General features: G+C 38.2%; 1 protein-coding gene across 1 annotated transcript in view; it reads left to right on the top strand.

The window, feature by feature from the left end:
- Window positions 1-16,218, top strand: part of rspo2 (R-spondin 2) — a 76,058-nt gene extending 59,840 nt beyond the window's left edge. The window contains exon 6 of the mRNA XM_077575738.1: window positions 14,692-16,218. Coding sequence (XP_077431864.1) covers window positions 14,692-14,816 — 125 coding nt within the window. The 3' untranslated portion in view covers window positions 14,817-16,218. The remainder of the gene's footprint in view (window positions 1-14,691) is intronic.
- Window positions 16,219-17,147: the final 929 nt, after the last annotated feature.

Below are 17,147 nucleotides of genomic sequence, written 5' to 3'. Positions count from 1 at the left end.
AATGTTGTTGTTTTTAAGACTAGTTCTAAAAATGTACAGGCTTGCCCAACATTTAGTGGGAGGTGATTCCAAAGAGAGGTTACCTGTGATGTTTCTAGTTTGCTTTCATGTCAATAATCAAACAGACAACAACACTGTGAATAGCGACTAATTATTTAATTTTAATTTCTAAGTTAAATTTTTAAAATTAATTTTAATTTAAAACAATTACAAATATTAGTAATAGTTACAAATAGTACCATAGTTATATTAGTTACATTAGCTGGAAAATACACACATATTAGATGTATGTAAATACAAAAAGACAAATAATTCAAAACTATTCTATCAAATATTACACAAAAATACAATTCAGTCAAAAATACAAATATGTTAGACAAAAAAAAAACTGACAAAAATATGAGAAAAATCTGACAAACATGCAATATTATATGCTACAAAAATATTGGCAAAAATACTAAATAAGAATTAATAAGCTTCGGCTTCATCTCGTCAGCCCTTTTTCTTTTCGGGTTGTCCGAAAGGAAAAATGAACAATAAAAACAAAAACAAAACAAAAATTATACACAAAATATTCACTGATAATACATACAGTAGAAAAAATTAATGATAATGAATAAAAAATAACAAAAATAAATTATTTCTCAAAAACTCTTAAATTGCTTCAACCATTGATTGAATAACGTTTTCTTCGTCAGCAGAGAAGTACCTGCTTATTTTTTTTGTGTCCAGTGCCAGGGGTCGTTTGGAGAATATCCATTTATTTTGCCGACCCGGAAGTAAATAAAAAGAGTAATTGTGGGAAATATCCGTGCTAACCAGTGACGTAAACGGCATGGTTTTGAACAACACATATTTAATGGCGGGTTAAGAATTTAACCGCCGGTTAGGGGTTAAACATTGGTTAAAATAACCGAGAATTGAAAAACTGGGCGCAGCTTGATTGGTCATATTCAACTTTTTTTGGGTGAATTTGACCAATGTTTCTGTTGTTTGACGCGTTGGCTACGTACAGTCATGGTACTCTCAGATATGTTTATGTTTATGTTTATAAGTGAGTGTAAGGCTTAGCACCTTGGACACCATATGGTGTAGATAAAGCGCTGTATTAGTGCACTCCATTTACCATTATGATCGAATTGGATTTTTAATTTCTTGGAATAAGACGTGTCTTTTGGAAAAAATTACCCAATCGAATGGATTTGGCATAAATCCAAATGGTAAACTAATTTACATATGTACAGTATGTAATGTTTGAGTATATACATATGTATATGTACTGTATATAATTATGGATGTATGTATGCATAAAGTATGCACAGTATATTTGTATATATTGTACAGTATGTACAGCAGGGACGTGCTGGGAACAAAACTTTTCCCTTGTTTGTGGACAAGGAGGGGAGTGTGCACGCACTGTAAAGTATAACATCTTAAGTAAATTTCTTAAATTTAACCTAAATTTGCTTATTTTGATTTGACAAGTTGTTTTTACTTAAAATGAAATTGTCAGGCAAGTTCATTGTGCTTATTTTAAGATACTTATTACTTAATTATCTTATTTGATCAAGCAGTCTTGGCATTGAGTGTTAAACAGCCATTTTTAAGTACTGTGAGGATTAAAACAAGCATTTCCCACATTTTAAGATGACAACTAACCAACATCATAGGCCCTGAACTTGGGTTTCATAAATTGTCTTATTTTAAGATTTTCCACAATCTACTAATAAATAAAAAAAAAAGGAAAAAAATACAAGTATGGAAACATGAGTGCAATATGGTTAATTTCGTCATATTTATACTAAGCTCATTTGTCCTTGTTTCAGTACCAGCTCAGTGGTCTAGTGGTAGAGTGCCTACCCTCAGACTTCAAGGTTGTGGGTTCACTTCCTGGCTGGCTAGGTCATGACAAAGAAAATGGGACCTGTTACCTCCCTGCTTGACACTCAGGCTAAGGTATCCAAGTGTAAAAAAATACTCATGTATTTAAAAAAAACAGTTCTATTTATTACAGCTTGAAAAAAATCGACATTCCTGGTTTTTAGTTTGGAAATACTATTTTCAAGACCGCAGTGGTTGATATGGGCCTAGTATTATTTTCTTATTTTTTATAAAATCTTACAAGTAAATTTATGTAAAATTTTCTTGTTCTGTTGGCTTCAATTTTCTACAGTCTTTTTTGCATTGCACCGGACGCCGACATGTGGCGATTACTATTCATCGACGGTGAAGGGGCCTTTTACTTTCTCCTTCTCCTTTTGAACTTATAAAGCGTGCTGGGCAATGTATTTTAGTTCATGTATTTTTATTTTTTTTATTCATAGGTTCAAACAAAGCAAGCAAGCAATTAATCGGCAAAGCATTGTGTGCATCAGATCATATAACACCTGCGTAATCACAATCATCTTTACAAAGAAATGTGTCTCTGCTAGTAGGAGCGGTAATAGTGCTGCAGCAAACAAGCCACTATAACAAAAACATACATTTGGACATAATGAAAATTGTAGTCATGAAACAATATCGAGTGTCCTGTTGTGACACAACAACAAATGTGAAGATGATGTAGTCATGAAGCATTATAAGGTGTTATATATTATAAGATGATCAAAGTCTCTTTCCTCATATTTATCAAATGTACAGTTACAGTATAAGAAATCCAGTGCTACGTCTGTCCTTGAGCAATGACGCCGTTCACATCTGTAATAACTTTCCAGATATAAAGATCAATTTGCTACCGTGTGTTCCCAATCTTTAAATTTGTGGTCACATTTTAACCACTCCCTCATGTGCTGCTGCTATCTTCAGCTCACTTTGCCTTGACCCCATCCGTACAACAATTACAAAACTTTCAGGCCGCAAGAGCAACACACCGCATCACAACGGCCCTGCCTTTGATAAGCCTTGCGCTTTCTATTTTTCTCATCTGAAATAAAACACAACATTAAGCCATTCATTAAAGCCAACTAAGCCTAATTATCCCTCATTTACCCAAGTGCTTGTGCAGCATGAGAGTCACATGTACTTAAGTCCAGATGTGTCGATGAGCCAGTCGGGAGATAGCAAACCACAGTGGGGGCTTCGCTCGTCTCGGGAGTGCTGTGGTTTCCAGATGCAGGCTGTCGTTAATGGTTGTTCACTGGCTGGCTGCTCTCAAGACAAAATTGACTGCTCTTTAGCTTAGCTGATTTCAAAGTGGAAATCAAGAAAGGAGTTTCATGCATTCACAGGCCCGTGTACACTCGCAAGACAGAAAAATAGCAAATATTGAAGGTATTAATTTCTGCCTTCAAAATAATTGACAACTTGTTGTCAAGGGATGGAGCTCTTCTATTGTTTCTTAGTTTTCTCCAGCTACTTTGGTTTCCTTCCACACAATCCTACTAGGTCAAGTGAAGACTCTAAATGGACAGTATGTGAGATAGTATGTGAGTGGTGAATAGTCCAGGCTGTACTCCACTTTTTGCCCATATTCGGATGGATGGGTACTGTGTAGACTCTTGTGTCTTGTGTCTTCTACACTGCTGTAGAGTTTGATTCTTTAGTTGTATTTATTAATGACCAAACAGGTGTATTCTTCCATATGTACAGTAAATCTTGCAGAGAGTAGCTTAAAACTAGTGTTATTCCGATGCCGATTTTGATACCCAGCTTTGCATCGGCCGATACCATACCGATACCTAAGTTGTTGTTTTTTTCTGAACATGAAAAAGCTGTCCTGCCATTGGTTCAGAGCATTCAAGGGCCAATAGAACATGTCACACATCAGTGAATGTCGGGCATGAGCAAGACACAAGATGCTGCATCTAAAGTCCTATATTAGTGTCAGAATTATTGGTATCGGCATGTTACTTGTTAGTACTCCCCGATACAGATACCGCTGTTTTAATGCAGGCCTCTGCCGATACCAGTATCGGTATTGGAACAACACTACTTAAAACTAACAAACCTTGCATGGTTTGGTAAGAAACCATCTGGTCCTGTGGGGGGCCCTTGTTAACTTCCTCCAACTCAGTAAGAATTACAATGGGTGACAGATCATGCAGCTGAAGTCAATATACTTTTCTTTTTCAACTTAACTTTCAACTGCTGCAATGAAAGACTTATAGACATTCATCATATTAATCAGCAAGCTCTGTCATTTGTTTGTTGTTATTAAGACAATGTGACGTCAAGAAAACAGACGTACTTGTGGATGCCGGATGTTGAAATGTCTCACACAAAAAGGGGCGCAGTAACGAATAAGTGGAATCATTCATGTACAACAATAACCTCTGTCAAGGCACGATCTGTGACGCGGGCAGGATCGGCCATCTTGGATGGCTAATAGTGTTGTTCCGATACCAATACTGGCATCGGCAGAGGCCCCGATACTGCATTAAAAAAGTGGTATCGGTATCGGGGAGTACTAACAAATGACATGCCGATACCATTAATTTTGACTCTAATATAGGACTTTGGATGCAGCATCTTGTGTCTTGTTCATGCAAGACATTCACTGATGTGTGATATGTTCACTGTATGCCGAGCTAAGGTATCCTATTGGCCCTTGAATGCTCTGAACCAATGGCAGGACAGCTTTTTCACGTTGAGAAAAAAATCCCCCGTAGGTATTGGTATGGTATCGGCATTGGCCGATACTGCAAAGCTGGGTATCGGTATTGGGGGCCAAAAAACATTATCGGAACAACACTAATCGCTAACTACAGCAACCACAAAACACGTTTACACACGCAAAATGAAACAGACATTGTGAAATGTACAGGACAGGTGCACGTTTTTTTTTTTTTGTTTGTTTTTTAAGCAAAGAAGTTCTGTACCCAAGCATATCTTGTACGAATAGAAAAGATTTTGACACATACTGCAATTATAGTTTTCTGTGAGAGTGGGTACGGTTTATTTTTAATGTCTTTAGAACAATGTGTGGCCATTATCATAGTGTAACACATGTTTGCAAATGTGTATTTTTTATTTACTTGCAATTGACTTATATTTGTTTTGTGAATTATTATTTTTGGTTTTGTATTTATTTTAGTTTTACATGCTGACATGTTTTGTGTACTGCACATGTCATGAGCGCAGAGAGAGGAGAGATAGGTGTAACCGAGCGAGCCTCGTTCGAGAAGAGAGTTTACTAAGAGAGACATGCTTGAATCCTTTCCTGCCGTGTCTGGTTAATTTAGCAGCAGGATTCAACTCGAAACTGTTTGTTGCCTGCCTTTTACCCAGCCTCCGGAAACAACAACAACATCTTAGGGTTACAATAGCATAAGGGGTGACTGGGTGAGGGGTGGGGGTCATTTAAAACACACACACCGCAGACCTACTGTAAAGTATAACAATGCAGACTCACTGGAAATATAATGGGGTAAAAAGTCAAATGTTCATCTTTAAAACGTATAGGAACAAAAGTTACTTAGTTAGTTACTTTAGAATTCATCAAGAATCAAAGTTTTTTTGCCAGATTCACCACACCAGCATCTATCGAAATTCAAACACAATCTGCTTCTTGCTCTGGTCGTTGAATCGGTGGAAGCTGAGGTCTGTGGATCTCACTCTGCTTCATCTGTCCTTCCTTCCTTTCCTCAGTCTCTCCTTTGGTTTCTTGAGGTCTCCCTAATTTGTTGGAATTTAGATATTTCTGGGGTTGGTGAAAGACTCTGGTTGGTAACCCGGTGGGTTGTAGGTCATGTCTGGTCGGTGCTGGATTTCACTTTCCTTTCTTTTCTTTGATCCTTCCTCGGGTCTCCTGACAACCTCACGACTCTAGCTGGATTCTAAAGTATTCGGTTTAGGTGAACGGTATGGGATTTTTTATAGGTTTTAGGTGAACTAATGAGTACACACTCACACGCACGTATACATGCACACAAACATACACACGCACATACAAAATAAAAATATAAAAATAAATAAAAAGAGAGAGCAATGATGATTAAAAAAAGTTTTTTTTCATGTATCATTTTATTTTATTGCACAGGCATATGAAATTTTGTTCTAGTATTGTTGCCGTAGTTCGCGATCCAAGATGGCCGATCTTCCGCGCATGCGCGTCACAGATCGTGCAGGGGTCACAGATAGCGCCTTGACAACCCCATTGCACAGTGGCAGTAATCATTTTTATTAAAGCAACCATATTATTAAATTTTCACATCAATATATGATTTGAATATTTATAGTCCTGGGTTTTCTAACTGATATATAGATAAAAGGAAGAAAAAAACAAACTTCAGAATATGGTTTTGACACCCATGCGGACAGCAGTCCATCAGATGATGTTGACATGATCTTGTCTGCAATAGTGCGATTCATGAACCTCTATAGTGTAATCCTCCTGATGTCTTGATATGACAATATGACACTAAAAGTCCCACAACACTTCAGTATTAACCATCAAACTGAAATTATGATGTAACAGAAGTTGCATAAAGAGGACATTCAAAGCAGTAAAGCTTTGTTTTCCATTGTGGGTGACATGAAGTGAAGTGTGGGGCTAGCCATTGATTGTCAGTAATGTGAGCTGATTGTACTGGCGTCACTGGTTCGACTTTCGGCTCCTCAGACTTAAATTTCCTTCATGATGATACTGAATCCCTTGTTACTCAACGAGTGTGCTGTAATGTATCATTGCCACCTGCACCACCAAAACGTGATACCGAAAATTGGGACCTTGCAGGATAGTTATTTTGAGACCCTTTGCAATGTAAACACAAGAAATGTCTTTCTTTACCAAACCAAACCAAACTGTATCACTTGGAAATGAAAAGGAAAGATAATCAAAATACTTAAAACAACACTAAGGAACTTTCAGTTTACGTTGATTATGGCGGCACCATATGGACAAAAGTGGTAATGTTATGTCTGAAAGAAGACCACAATTCCCATGAGGACAAGCGCGTTGTGTCGTTTTTTTAGCTCACGCCAGCGAGTGAAAGCCGGGCCAATGTTGATCCTTGACTGTCCTTTTATCCGGGTAGCTTTCCTTTTTTCTTTTTTTCTTTTCTATATCCTCAGACAAAACGTATTCAATTGTTTTGCAGCTTCTGACAGGAAAGCAGTAATTGAGCGTCGACATACAAGGACATATGGCATAAAGCAGTCAGCACATTTGTAGTTTTTTAGCATGGCAGTGTTCCTACATCCTCCTCAAAGTTGCTTAGTGCCAGTAAAAATGATACAGACGCCCTCAGGCCATGGCAAAAGTGTACCATTCAACTAGTTTTAAGTCGATGTTTCATCAGAATAGTTATGAAAATATGTTATTAAAGTTGAAAGTTAGTGCTACTTTAATGCCATGAATAAGGTGTTATTACATTTATCTATTTTACTTGCAGACAGAAAATGTCCAGACTAGGGATACGCCAATTATCTGCGCCGATATTTGGCATTTTGAAGCATCGGCCTTCAAAATTTTGACGCCAGTATTATGCCTTTTACTGCAAATGAATATCAGCTCCAAATATTGGTTATGGGATCCGTTGGCTACTAATATCGGTAAACCATATCAGTCTATTTCTTGTCTAAAAAAGATCCTGTATACTTCTTTAGTTTAGAAATTACAAATACCGCGGTTATACTGTACCCTCCAAAGTGCTTCTTGGAAGGATGAAGAAGCAGGTCCCAGTGTTTCCAAGATTAATGATGCAATCAAAAAAAACACTGAATTGCAGGTTTCCCTGTACTGTTGGAAGCTGTTTCCAATGAGTCTGCTAATGTTAGCGACCGTAGAAGTACGTAAGGGAAGGCATGGGAGAGAACCTTAGAACATAATAATGCTTGTTAATCCACCTTTAGACACTGGAGCCAGGAGTTGTAACCCAAACAGCACAAGGGAACAGTTAACATATTGTGAAATGCAGTAAAGTGTCACGTTAAACTTTGAGCAGACTGATGGATACTTTAATGTGCAGGGTCATCCTCTGTTCTTTGGCCCTATTGGACCATTTGTGGCTATGATAGACCCTCTCAGAGGGGAAAAAACATGCTGTCCGTACTGACTATTGGCCATATTAATCACCTTGTCATTCATGCATGTTTAGCCGGGACTTTTCCGCTTAGAGATGTTAATCTCAAAGTCGGTTTTCACTTCAATTTATTGTCAGTAAGAAAGAGCATCAAAGAGCGAACGGGTGAGCTAACATGCATTAATCCCTCCGCATATCCTGCACAGGGTTTTAGATGAGAAAATAATGAGCAAACTAATCCCAACATTAGCTTTTTGAATTGGAATGTGTGTGTTTTAAATCATTTGAGCCCAGCAGCACAGTGATAGGAAGCAGATCATGGGAGGGGAAAGAGAAGCAGAAAGTGTAAGAGTGAATGAAAGAGTGCGACATACAGTAACCTTGTTAGAGCCCAGTGACACTGTGCAGAGAACCTCTTGTCAGTTGGTTGGCAAGGTGAGCGTCTTGTAAATGATTGTTCTCCCTGTTATGATCATTTCTTTTTCCCAGCATTTGTTTCCCTCAGCGTTTCTAAAATATTGTACTTTTCTGCATTTTTGGCATGTTTTTATCTGGAAATAGCATCCAACTCTGAAATGAAGCAAAACTCGAGTCTTTGGGCCAAGCTTTGGACTGCATCTTATTGAACTTTAGCTCACCTGATGTCATTGGGCCGAGTTCCACTTATAAATCAGATGAAACATTAGTAGCAGTTTGGAGATGCGTTGGTGTATACAGTATGTAACCTTTTTCCAGACGGCCGCCGGTGTGTAAGTAAAGAGAACGCTGCCTGGCTATGTCTCCTTTTCCCTTCACAACGTTACAAATGTATGTGTGAGGAGGCCCTTAATGGCTGATAATCCAATTCCTCCCCCTGAAATCAAATCTCACTGGCGCCAGTAGTTCTCTTTTTTCCCCTCACAAATGATGGCCTGCACTACGGCCTGCTTATGCAAGAGATGAGCTGCTGAATATGAATTTACCTTAAGTACACCACTTCAAATTTGTTGATTTACAACATGTCAACCCCTCCCTTTGTGCTGTGAAGGATATTAATTAGAAGCCTGCACCGAGAGATGCGCAAGGGTAACGGGATTTAAAAAAAAAATTAACAGCAGAATATGATCCCATTTACCGTATGTCTTAATGCCTTCTTGCGGTTGGTCATTGATTTCTCTCAAACCGCAAGCAACGGAGGTACGATTGGGCCTTCGATTTATGCAGCGCTGCCAGCGCTGTTAGTGGATGAACTCATTTGGCCTGCGCCTGTAGTCAATGCTTTTCTATTTGTTCACAAATCAGTTGCAAAGTAATATTTAACAAAAGCTTTGCATGAGAATTCGCAATGTACTGTAATATGTCACTGACTTTATTTATTTATTTATTGCTTCCTTTCCTCTAGTATAAAAAAAGAGAAGCAACCCAAGACTTCAAATTTTAGTAATTGTCACTCAAGCCATAATGCATTTAATTTCATTAAGCCTATCAGCTCTTCTAACATCATGCTTTATTATTTTTTTTGTATTTTAACACATTTTCTCCCGAAAACATATAAAAACGTTCTATTTTAAATAATCCCATGGTCCTAAAAACGTATGTATATGTTTTTTTATGCTAGAGCATACAGAATGCAGTCTCTGAACTGAAAAGAACCCTTAAAGAAATGGTTGTTATTACAAAAATGGCCAACAGGTGGCAGCAGAGTATAAGAGATCAACCTATGTTGCAAAAAAAACTCTTTCCAGTGTTTTAAACAGGTTTGTGAGTAGTGATGAAACTTAGCTATATTCTAATGCTAAGTGCTGCAAAACGGAAACAGATATAAATAAGACTTTTTTTCCCGATGAAAGAAGAGACTTTAATCTTTCTTTGGTAGGTTCCGTGATCTTATAGCAATAGGACTAAATATTGTGTTTGCGAACATGTTTGTAACCTTTTAAGAACCCTGACTGAACCCAAATCTGCTACGTTTGGAAGCACTCACCACTCAGTAAGATACAGGCTTTATATTCAATGTGGACTAGTGACATTCCCATACTAGTGCACCAGACGTACCGTAAATGACACATTTTACTTAGCAAACGGTGGTGCTCAGCCTCGTTTCACATTTGTAAGATAGTAAACCAAACATTTTTTATTTGATTTTTCTGTAGTAGAAAATAAAAATACAATCATGACAACTCTCAAAGAATCCATCTTTTTTTCGACACCGGCTGTCCAAGACAGAATAATAATGTTGCGGTATAGAAACAAGCAGCACGATGTAATATGGTAACTTGTTGTTTTTTTTTCTCCCCCTGCCATGAAATTATCCCAATTAGATTGGTTTTAATAAATAAATTGAAACACCCCATTTTGAGTTCTGCGATTTTATAATTTTAAGTGTATTTTAAATACATCATATTGATATTCTATTTTTATTTGATTTCTATTCAACCTTAGCATGTTTCAGCTGCTGGTTGTTGTTGTGTTCTTGGTTTTGTTACAATACAATGTACAATGTTTTGTTTTTTCTGCTTGAGCCATGCAACAACGTTTCAATATATTTGAATGACAATAAAGTAAGTCTAAAAATGATTGCTGAGAACCTCAAAAGGGGCAGAATAAAGGAATATTTCTCCAAAGTATTTCTCAAGATCATGTAGATGACATAGGAGCTTACACTCAGTGGGATACAAGGAATTACAGGCATGTGTTTGTTTCAAACACACACAGGCACATGAACATAAAAGAATTCCACGAAAGGTCGTTTGTGACAGCAATAAACAACCATCCCGCCGCAAGCTCTGCTTCTGATTTTGAATACAAAACATTTTGATTTGTACTTGAGATTTTTTTTGGTGTTTATTTGTTTGATTTACATTCATTTCCAGCTCAAATACAAATGTCAAGCTGGCAGAAAAAGATTCTATCTGTAAAGGAAAACTAAACATTAGTGAGTTATGCTTCTGCTGTGGGGTGTAAACACAGCCAGAACGGAAATAAATAGCATGTGAGGGATCATCATTTTCTGATAAAAGCCATTATCCTTTAATTCAATCCTTTATGTTCCACTGACAATGTAAAAACGGAGACGGCAAATGGTTTTAAACGTGCTGTGCCTCCAGAGATAAAATCACCTTTAGATTCCATGAGATTTTGGAAAATATTTTATATATAGTTTTGACAGGATTGATCAACTTGAGTTAATGATTTGTTTCCAGGTAAATGAAACAGTCTCTTCTATGAACCTTGGTAATCAGCTTAACTAAAATAAGATGATGGACGTGTACAGGATACTTGGTGCCTTGAGGAAAAACTAAATGAGGTTCTTGGAGACATGTGATAGATTATCTTTGATTGTATCAGAATCTGGAGGAAGAGGCTCATGTGGAGGTTGGTTGCCCTCTAGCTGCCAAAAATTAAAAGTTTGAGTTTAACAAGTGGCCTGAAGTGATAGTGGTGGTGTATTGCTTCAGTCACTTTGCAAAGTTTGGCCAAATACATGTAGTACAATAATAATAATAAAGGTGCTATAGTCAGACTGGGTGCACTGTATGAATCTACTACCAATGGTGGTAAGGTTAAACTTGATGACTGTAAAACATCGGAGATAAACTCATAGAGTGCATTCTGTAATCGCTTCTATAACTTCTTCTCATTCTAATCAGGATTTTTTTTTTGTCCCTGTAAAAATGTTGCTTGTCCATCACAATTTATATATATATACTTTTAGAAAACAACCTTTTTAAAGCTGGGAAATGTTGTCATTTCTCAATGTTTGTATAAAATGATTTGCACATGACACCTCCGGAAAGCAGAAGCTTGATGTGGATATTAAACACAAGTATAAACATTTAACGCTTCATTGTAGAAGTTCCCAGACCCGAACACGAGAGCTATTTTTTTTAAACTTTCATCTTTATTTACATTTCAAACAGTTGCTGTAAATGCTTAAATGTAACCTTGTGTCCAAGGAATCGAGCTTTCCGTGTTACAGGAGTTTAATGGCGCACCAGTTTCTTTATAGCTGTCAAATATAATTTACGTTGAGCTGATTCACTAAACGTGTTGTTTATCAGGCACCTAGCAACACTGTTTTGAATGAAAATTGCTTCTTTAAAAGGCTAGGAAAAATCTGCCATAAGCCAAATGTCTCTCTGCTCCAGGTTTGCTTTAACAAACATTCTCGTGCTGTAAGCCATGCTAAAAATCTAAAGTGGCATCAGTTAAGCAAGTGTACAAAGTTTTCCGCTCGCATTCTTCCATGTCAGGGCATACCATTTCGATGGAAGTGATGTGAAATTTGTTCTCACAGGCTAAGCTGTGTGTGAGAAGCTTTATGACCATGGCTTAAATTGGCAATGTGGCTCAAAATAACCAATTGAGATTAATTGCAGGAAATAGCTCTGAGATGGTTTGATGTTTGCATGCATCTGTATTATTCATCGACAGAGCCTATTAGCTGAGCAATATCTCGCCTTCTCATGCGTGGCAGCTTAAACAAGTGCAAATTTGACTCCAGGAATGGGCGCAGGGTGTGTTCTCGGGGTGCTTTAAAGGCCAAAAGTAAGCACATATGAGAAGGCAATTAGAGATAATGCCATTTTACACATGCTTACCTATTTTTTCGTGAGAAAGACTTGAACAAGTGCAATAATGAGAGCCAGAAGCTATTGAAAGTTTTCCAAAAACCTATTTATTTTGCACAAGCATCCTTCCCACACTTCACCCGACTCCCACATGAACCATGGCGTGGAGAGTGCGTGTTTTCTACATCAGGACCCAGATTTGGGCGCATCGTCCAAGTCCCCCACCCCAATTACATTTTCTTTTACTTTATATTCCCTCACACTCACTCTGTCTTACATAAATATTTCTCTCACACACACACACACACACACACCTCGTTATCTTATTTGTGGCCTTGGCAGCCAGATTGTTGCCTTGCGGTGAAGTAGCCAGCGTTTTCCCTGTCACAGAGAGTTGAGGGTGCAAAACCTTCACCACACATGCTTCCATGAGAGCATGTCAGTTTCCAGCATGTCTTGTCCCGGCAGGGAAACCTGGGATCGATTAACCTCGTGCTGAGGGACGAAGTTGTGAAGAGTTGAGTTTCACAAGTTCCATTGGCACTGGAAAGTGTTGGGGTGAACGTACAGTTCAAACCTCATGTTCAAACCTGAATATTGGAGCTTACAACATATACAGTACGATTGACTCGTTTAATGTTTCATGTCATAGTGAGGAAATAACTTGATAAGAGTTCATGGAAAGTCTTTGAAAGGACAGGGGCTGTGAGTCTTGGCACATGATTGGACAACGTCAGGTCCACAAATGGACTTTTCCTGCTTGATGTACTGCCTGCTTGATAACAAGTTACACAAGTGTCAGTTAGGAGAATAAATAAAATGTCTGGATTTTTTAAATGCAAAAAAGAAATACAAAGGCAGTGAAATGAACAAGGCTTTGCAGGTAATTGGTTTAAACTCGGATGGGCAACTGGCAGACACGCATGACGGGACCACACTGAGTGGACCCTTGATTCATTTCCCCCAAAAAATAAAAACAATAAAAAAAAAAATGTAAACCCCAAAACTGTTGATTAACATTCAATATACATTTTCGACAAAAGACAAGGGGAAATGGAGAAAAGAAATACCAGAAAAAATAGAACATAAATCTAGAATATGGTCAAATATTTAAAAAAAGAAAAAAATGAGCGAATATGCAAATCCGTGGGTGCTTTTAAATTGTAACATCACCAATCACCACTAGATGGCAGACATGTCTTAGTTGCACTTACATTGGGTCATATATAGGGTGACACAAAAAACAGGAACTTTTTAACAATCTAATAAAACCAAGAGTGATGCAAAAAAAATATTTCATTCATAGTAATTGAAACCTTAAAACATGCCATTTACAATCAAACAATGATCCCATCCCCATCCATCCCAGCTGAGATGTTGCGGCAGTCAATGAGGAATCTCAACAGCAGATTTCAATGGATTCGTACAGGAGGATGTCATCTACAGGACTTAATAAAAAAAGAAAAGAAAATTCCAATATTGTTTCTATACGCGCATTGAGATATACAGTATGTATGATTAAACATGAAATAAGAGCACATATTTTGCACATACTTAAAATGCAATTTTTGCCATACATCTGGTTAGGAAGTGTGTTTGGTCCTAAAGTATTTGGCCCCCGGGTAGCCTTGCTCAAAAATAAAAAAATAAAAATAAAAAATGGTCCCCTCCAGTATTTAAGATGCTGATTGTTAAGAATAAATGTACATAAGTTATCCCATATTTACTCTTATAGTATTGCAAAGCATGACTCATGCTCTTGCAGCTGCAAAACAGGAACTGTGTCCTTATCACAAGATAGCGGCTGAAACACTTTTCAGATGAACTCTTGAACTTTGACTGTTGAAACCTAAAACAACGAAGAAAGACTCGTTTGCATTGTTATCTGCACAATGACTCAAATATGTGATGGTTGCTGCTGTGTATTCCCCCAACCTTTAAAGTAGCAACAACTGTGTAACCAGCGACCGCCCTAAAATAAATAAAAAAGAGAGGGCTGGGTAGAATGTGCTTTAGAATGGTAGGAGATTGTAACTGTGCACATCTCTGTCTGTTCTCCTCGCCAGGAAAAAATAATCTAAGTCTCTTGTCTTCCTTCCTTGTCTGTTGTTTATTACATGTTCTGAGGTTGACTGAACCTGACATAAATTTATGGGATAACACTTTTTTTTCCCCCTCAGGAGGCTCAGGAAGCTTAGGAAAGCATCGATCCAAAGAATCAAAGAAGAAAGGCAAGCAGAAGCTGCGATTTTGGGCCCAGAACCAGCACAGCGACCACTTGGCCTCTGCACGCTCAAGCCAGTGAGGACTGAAAAGATGGACTCACCGTTGTCAAAGAACCTACGCAAAGCTGCTAGCTTCAACCATGCTCTGACTGACCAATATCACCAAACCTCGCCTGCCTCTCAGACCTCCAGCAACATCCCACCCCTCACCTACAGGAACACGGCCATGATTCGAAAATTCGTCAACGCAAAATGCGTGTCTACTATACAATATCAGTACCAAGACACTAAAAACACACTTCACACACCTGCCTCTTGCTACTTCCCCTTGGCTGCACTGTCCAGCTAGGTCGGTGACTCAATCCCCGCAGCCCCACCCCATGACTTGCCTTTTGGACTTTTACAGTTGACGTTACTGAACTAATTTCCCCTCATGTCATTAACTGTCTAGGGTGATTGAAAATGGTGGGGGCAACCGGAGACTGGAGAGGGGGGCAAGCCAAATAGAGGGAGGTGTAAGACAAAGGTAGTGAGAGAGTTGGCAAGCTGGATTGGTCAGGGGGACATAGGTAAGGGGGTTCAATAAACAGCCCTGAGAGAAGAGAGGAAACTAGGAAGCAGAGAACAAGATGGAGGAGGATAAAGAGGTACAAGACTAGGATGAGGTAAGTGAGGCTGACGGTCAAGAAGATGGCACCTTGAGATTAAAGAGACTTTTTTTCCCCCCCTCGATATTTATGTCAAAGCTATCCTCACCTTTCTGTCTGAATGGATATGGGCTGTTCCCATGTGTGGCCTTTATGTTCTGTACATTTTTGAGAGTAATTTAAATAAATTACCATGCATAGTTGCTACGTATTTTATTCTCAGCACAAACTGTTTACGTTCAGTCCGCTGTATGCTCTAACTGTATAGTGTGCATAAAAAGAAGAAGAATTTGAAGAACTTTAGTTGTTTGACTAGCATGGCAAGAGACACACATGTACATAGTTTATCTAATTATGAAAGCTTATTGCTGTATTTTCAGTATTGACTTGTTCACCATTCTAAATGTTGTAGAGATCAAATAAAAAGCTGTAATACGGAGCTGCATATTAAAATGATTAAAAACAATAACATAGCCATTACATAGCTATTTCATTTATATGGTATATATTTGATTTATTTATTGATTCTATTTTGTACTTGTTTAATGACAATTTCGTTTTGCCTCATACTGTTACACGTATATGCTTTAATATTCTTTGAGTTTGACAAAATGTGCATATTGGCAAGAATTTGTTTTGTAATGTCATGCTCAGTGTTGTATTCCATCCATTCAACTCCATCTACTGATTTCGCTGTTACAAAGAAGAAGCAAAAATGACGTATACAACTCTGCTTTGATATATTCTGAGTTTAACAATTAGACGCCAGCAAATGTATGGTCATAGGACTGCATATGTGTACATTGTGTTTTATTAAACATTTCATGTGACTGTATGACATTTTTTTGTTGCTGTCTACAGATCTAATATACAGTATGTGGCTACACTATGAAACCCTTTCACGATGATATGATTTCAAAAACATTTGTGGAATTCATCATGTTCTACCGTAAAACACCAGTACAGCAGCAAGCCAAAGAATTTGATATGGACAATTTGGTCTAAATAGTGTAACAGTATTGTGAACATTCAGTAATACACAATCATGTCTTTAATTTTCGAGCAGAACATTTGATTACATCTTCATGGGCTGCACTTAATAAATTATGTTTCTCAGAATATCAAGTCAATTAATAAATGTAAAAGTTAGATTATTATCGGGCAGCACGGTGGCTGACTGGTTAGCACGTCCGCCTCCCAGTGCAGAGGATGTGAGATCGAGTCCGGGCTTCGGCCTTCCTGGGTGGAGTTTGCATGTTCTCCCCGTGCTTGCGTGGGTTTTCACCGGGTACTCCGGTTTCCTCCCACATTCCAAAAACATGCATGGCAGGTTAATTGAACACTCCAAATTGTCCATAGGTGTGAATGTGAGTGTGGTTGTTCGTCTCTGTGTGCCCTGCGATTGGCTGGCAACCAGTTCAGGGTGTACCCCGCCTACTGCCCGAAGCCAGCTGGGATAGGCTCCAGCACCCCCGCGACCCTAGTGAGGAAAAGCGGCCAAGAAAATGGATGGATGGATAGATTATTATCATATGCTAATGCTAGTAACACAGCTCTTTAAGGCTAATCTTTCCACATTCTGCACAGCTCACTGGTTTTGCTTTGACATGATTGTACTATGGCTGCAGCTTCTGTTGATGTGAAACTCCAGCCAACCTACTAGCCATTGCTATGTTTAGCTGAAAATGAAATATAAAGTAAATATGACCTAATGTAATCGCTAATCAACAGCACTAAGCTAGTCAATATACTCGCCATTATCCA

Source organism: Vanacampus margaritifer, chromosome 9 (assembly GCF_051991255.1).
Source record: "Vanacampus margaritifer isolate UIUO_Vmar chromosome 9, RoL_Vmar_1.0, whole genome shotgun sequence".
NCBI classification, from domain to species: Eukaryota; Metazoa; Chordata; class Actinopteri; order Syngnathiformes; family Syngnathidae; genus Vanacampus; species Vanacampus margaritifer.
The sequence above is the reverse complement of the archived record's forward strand: the minus strand, read 5'-3'. Positions and strand labels throughout refer to the sequence as shown.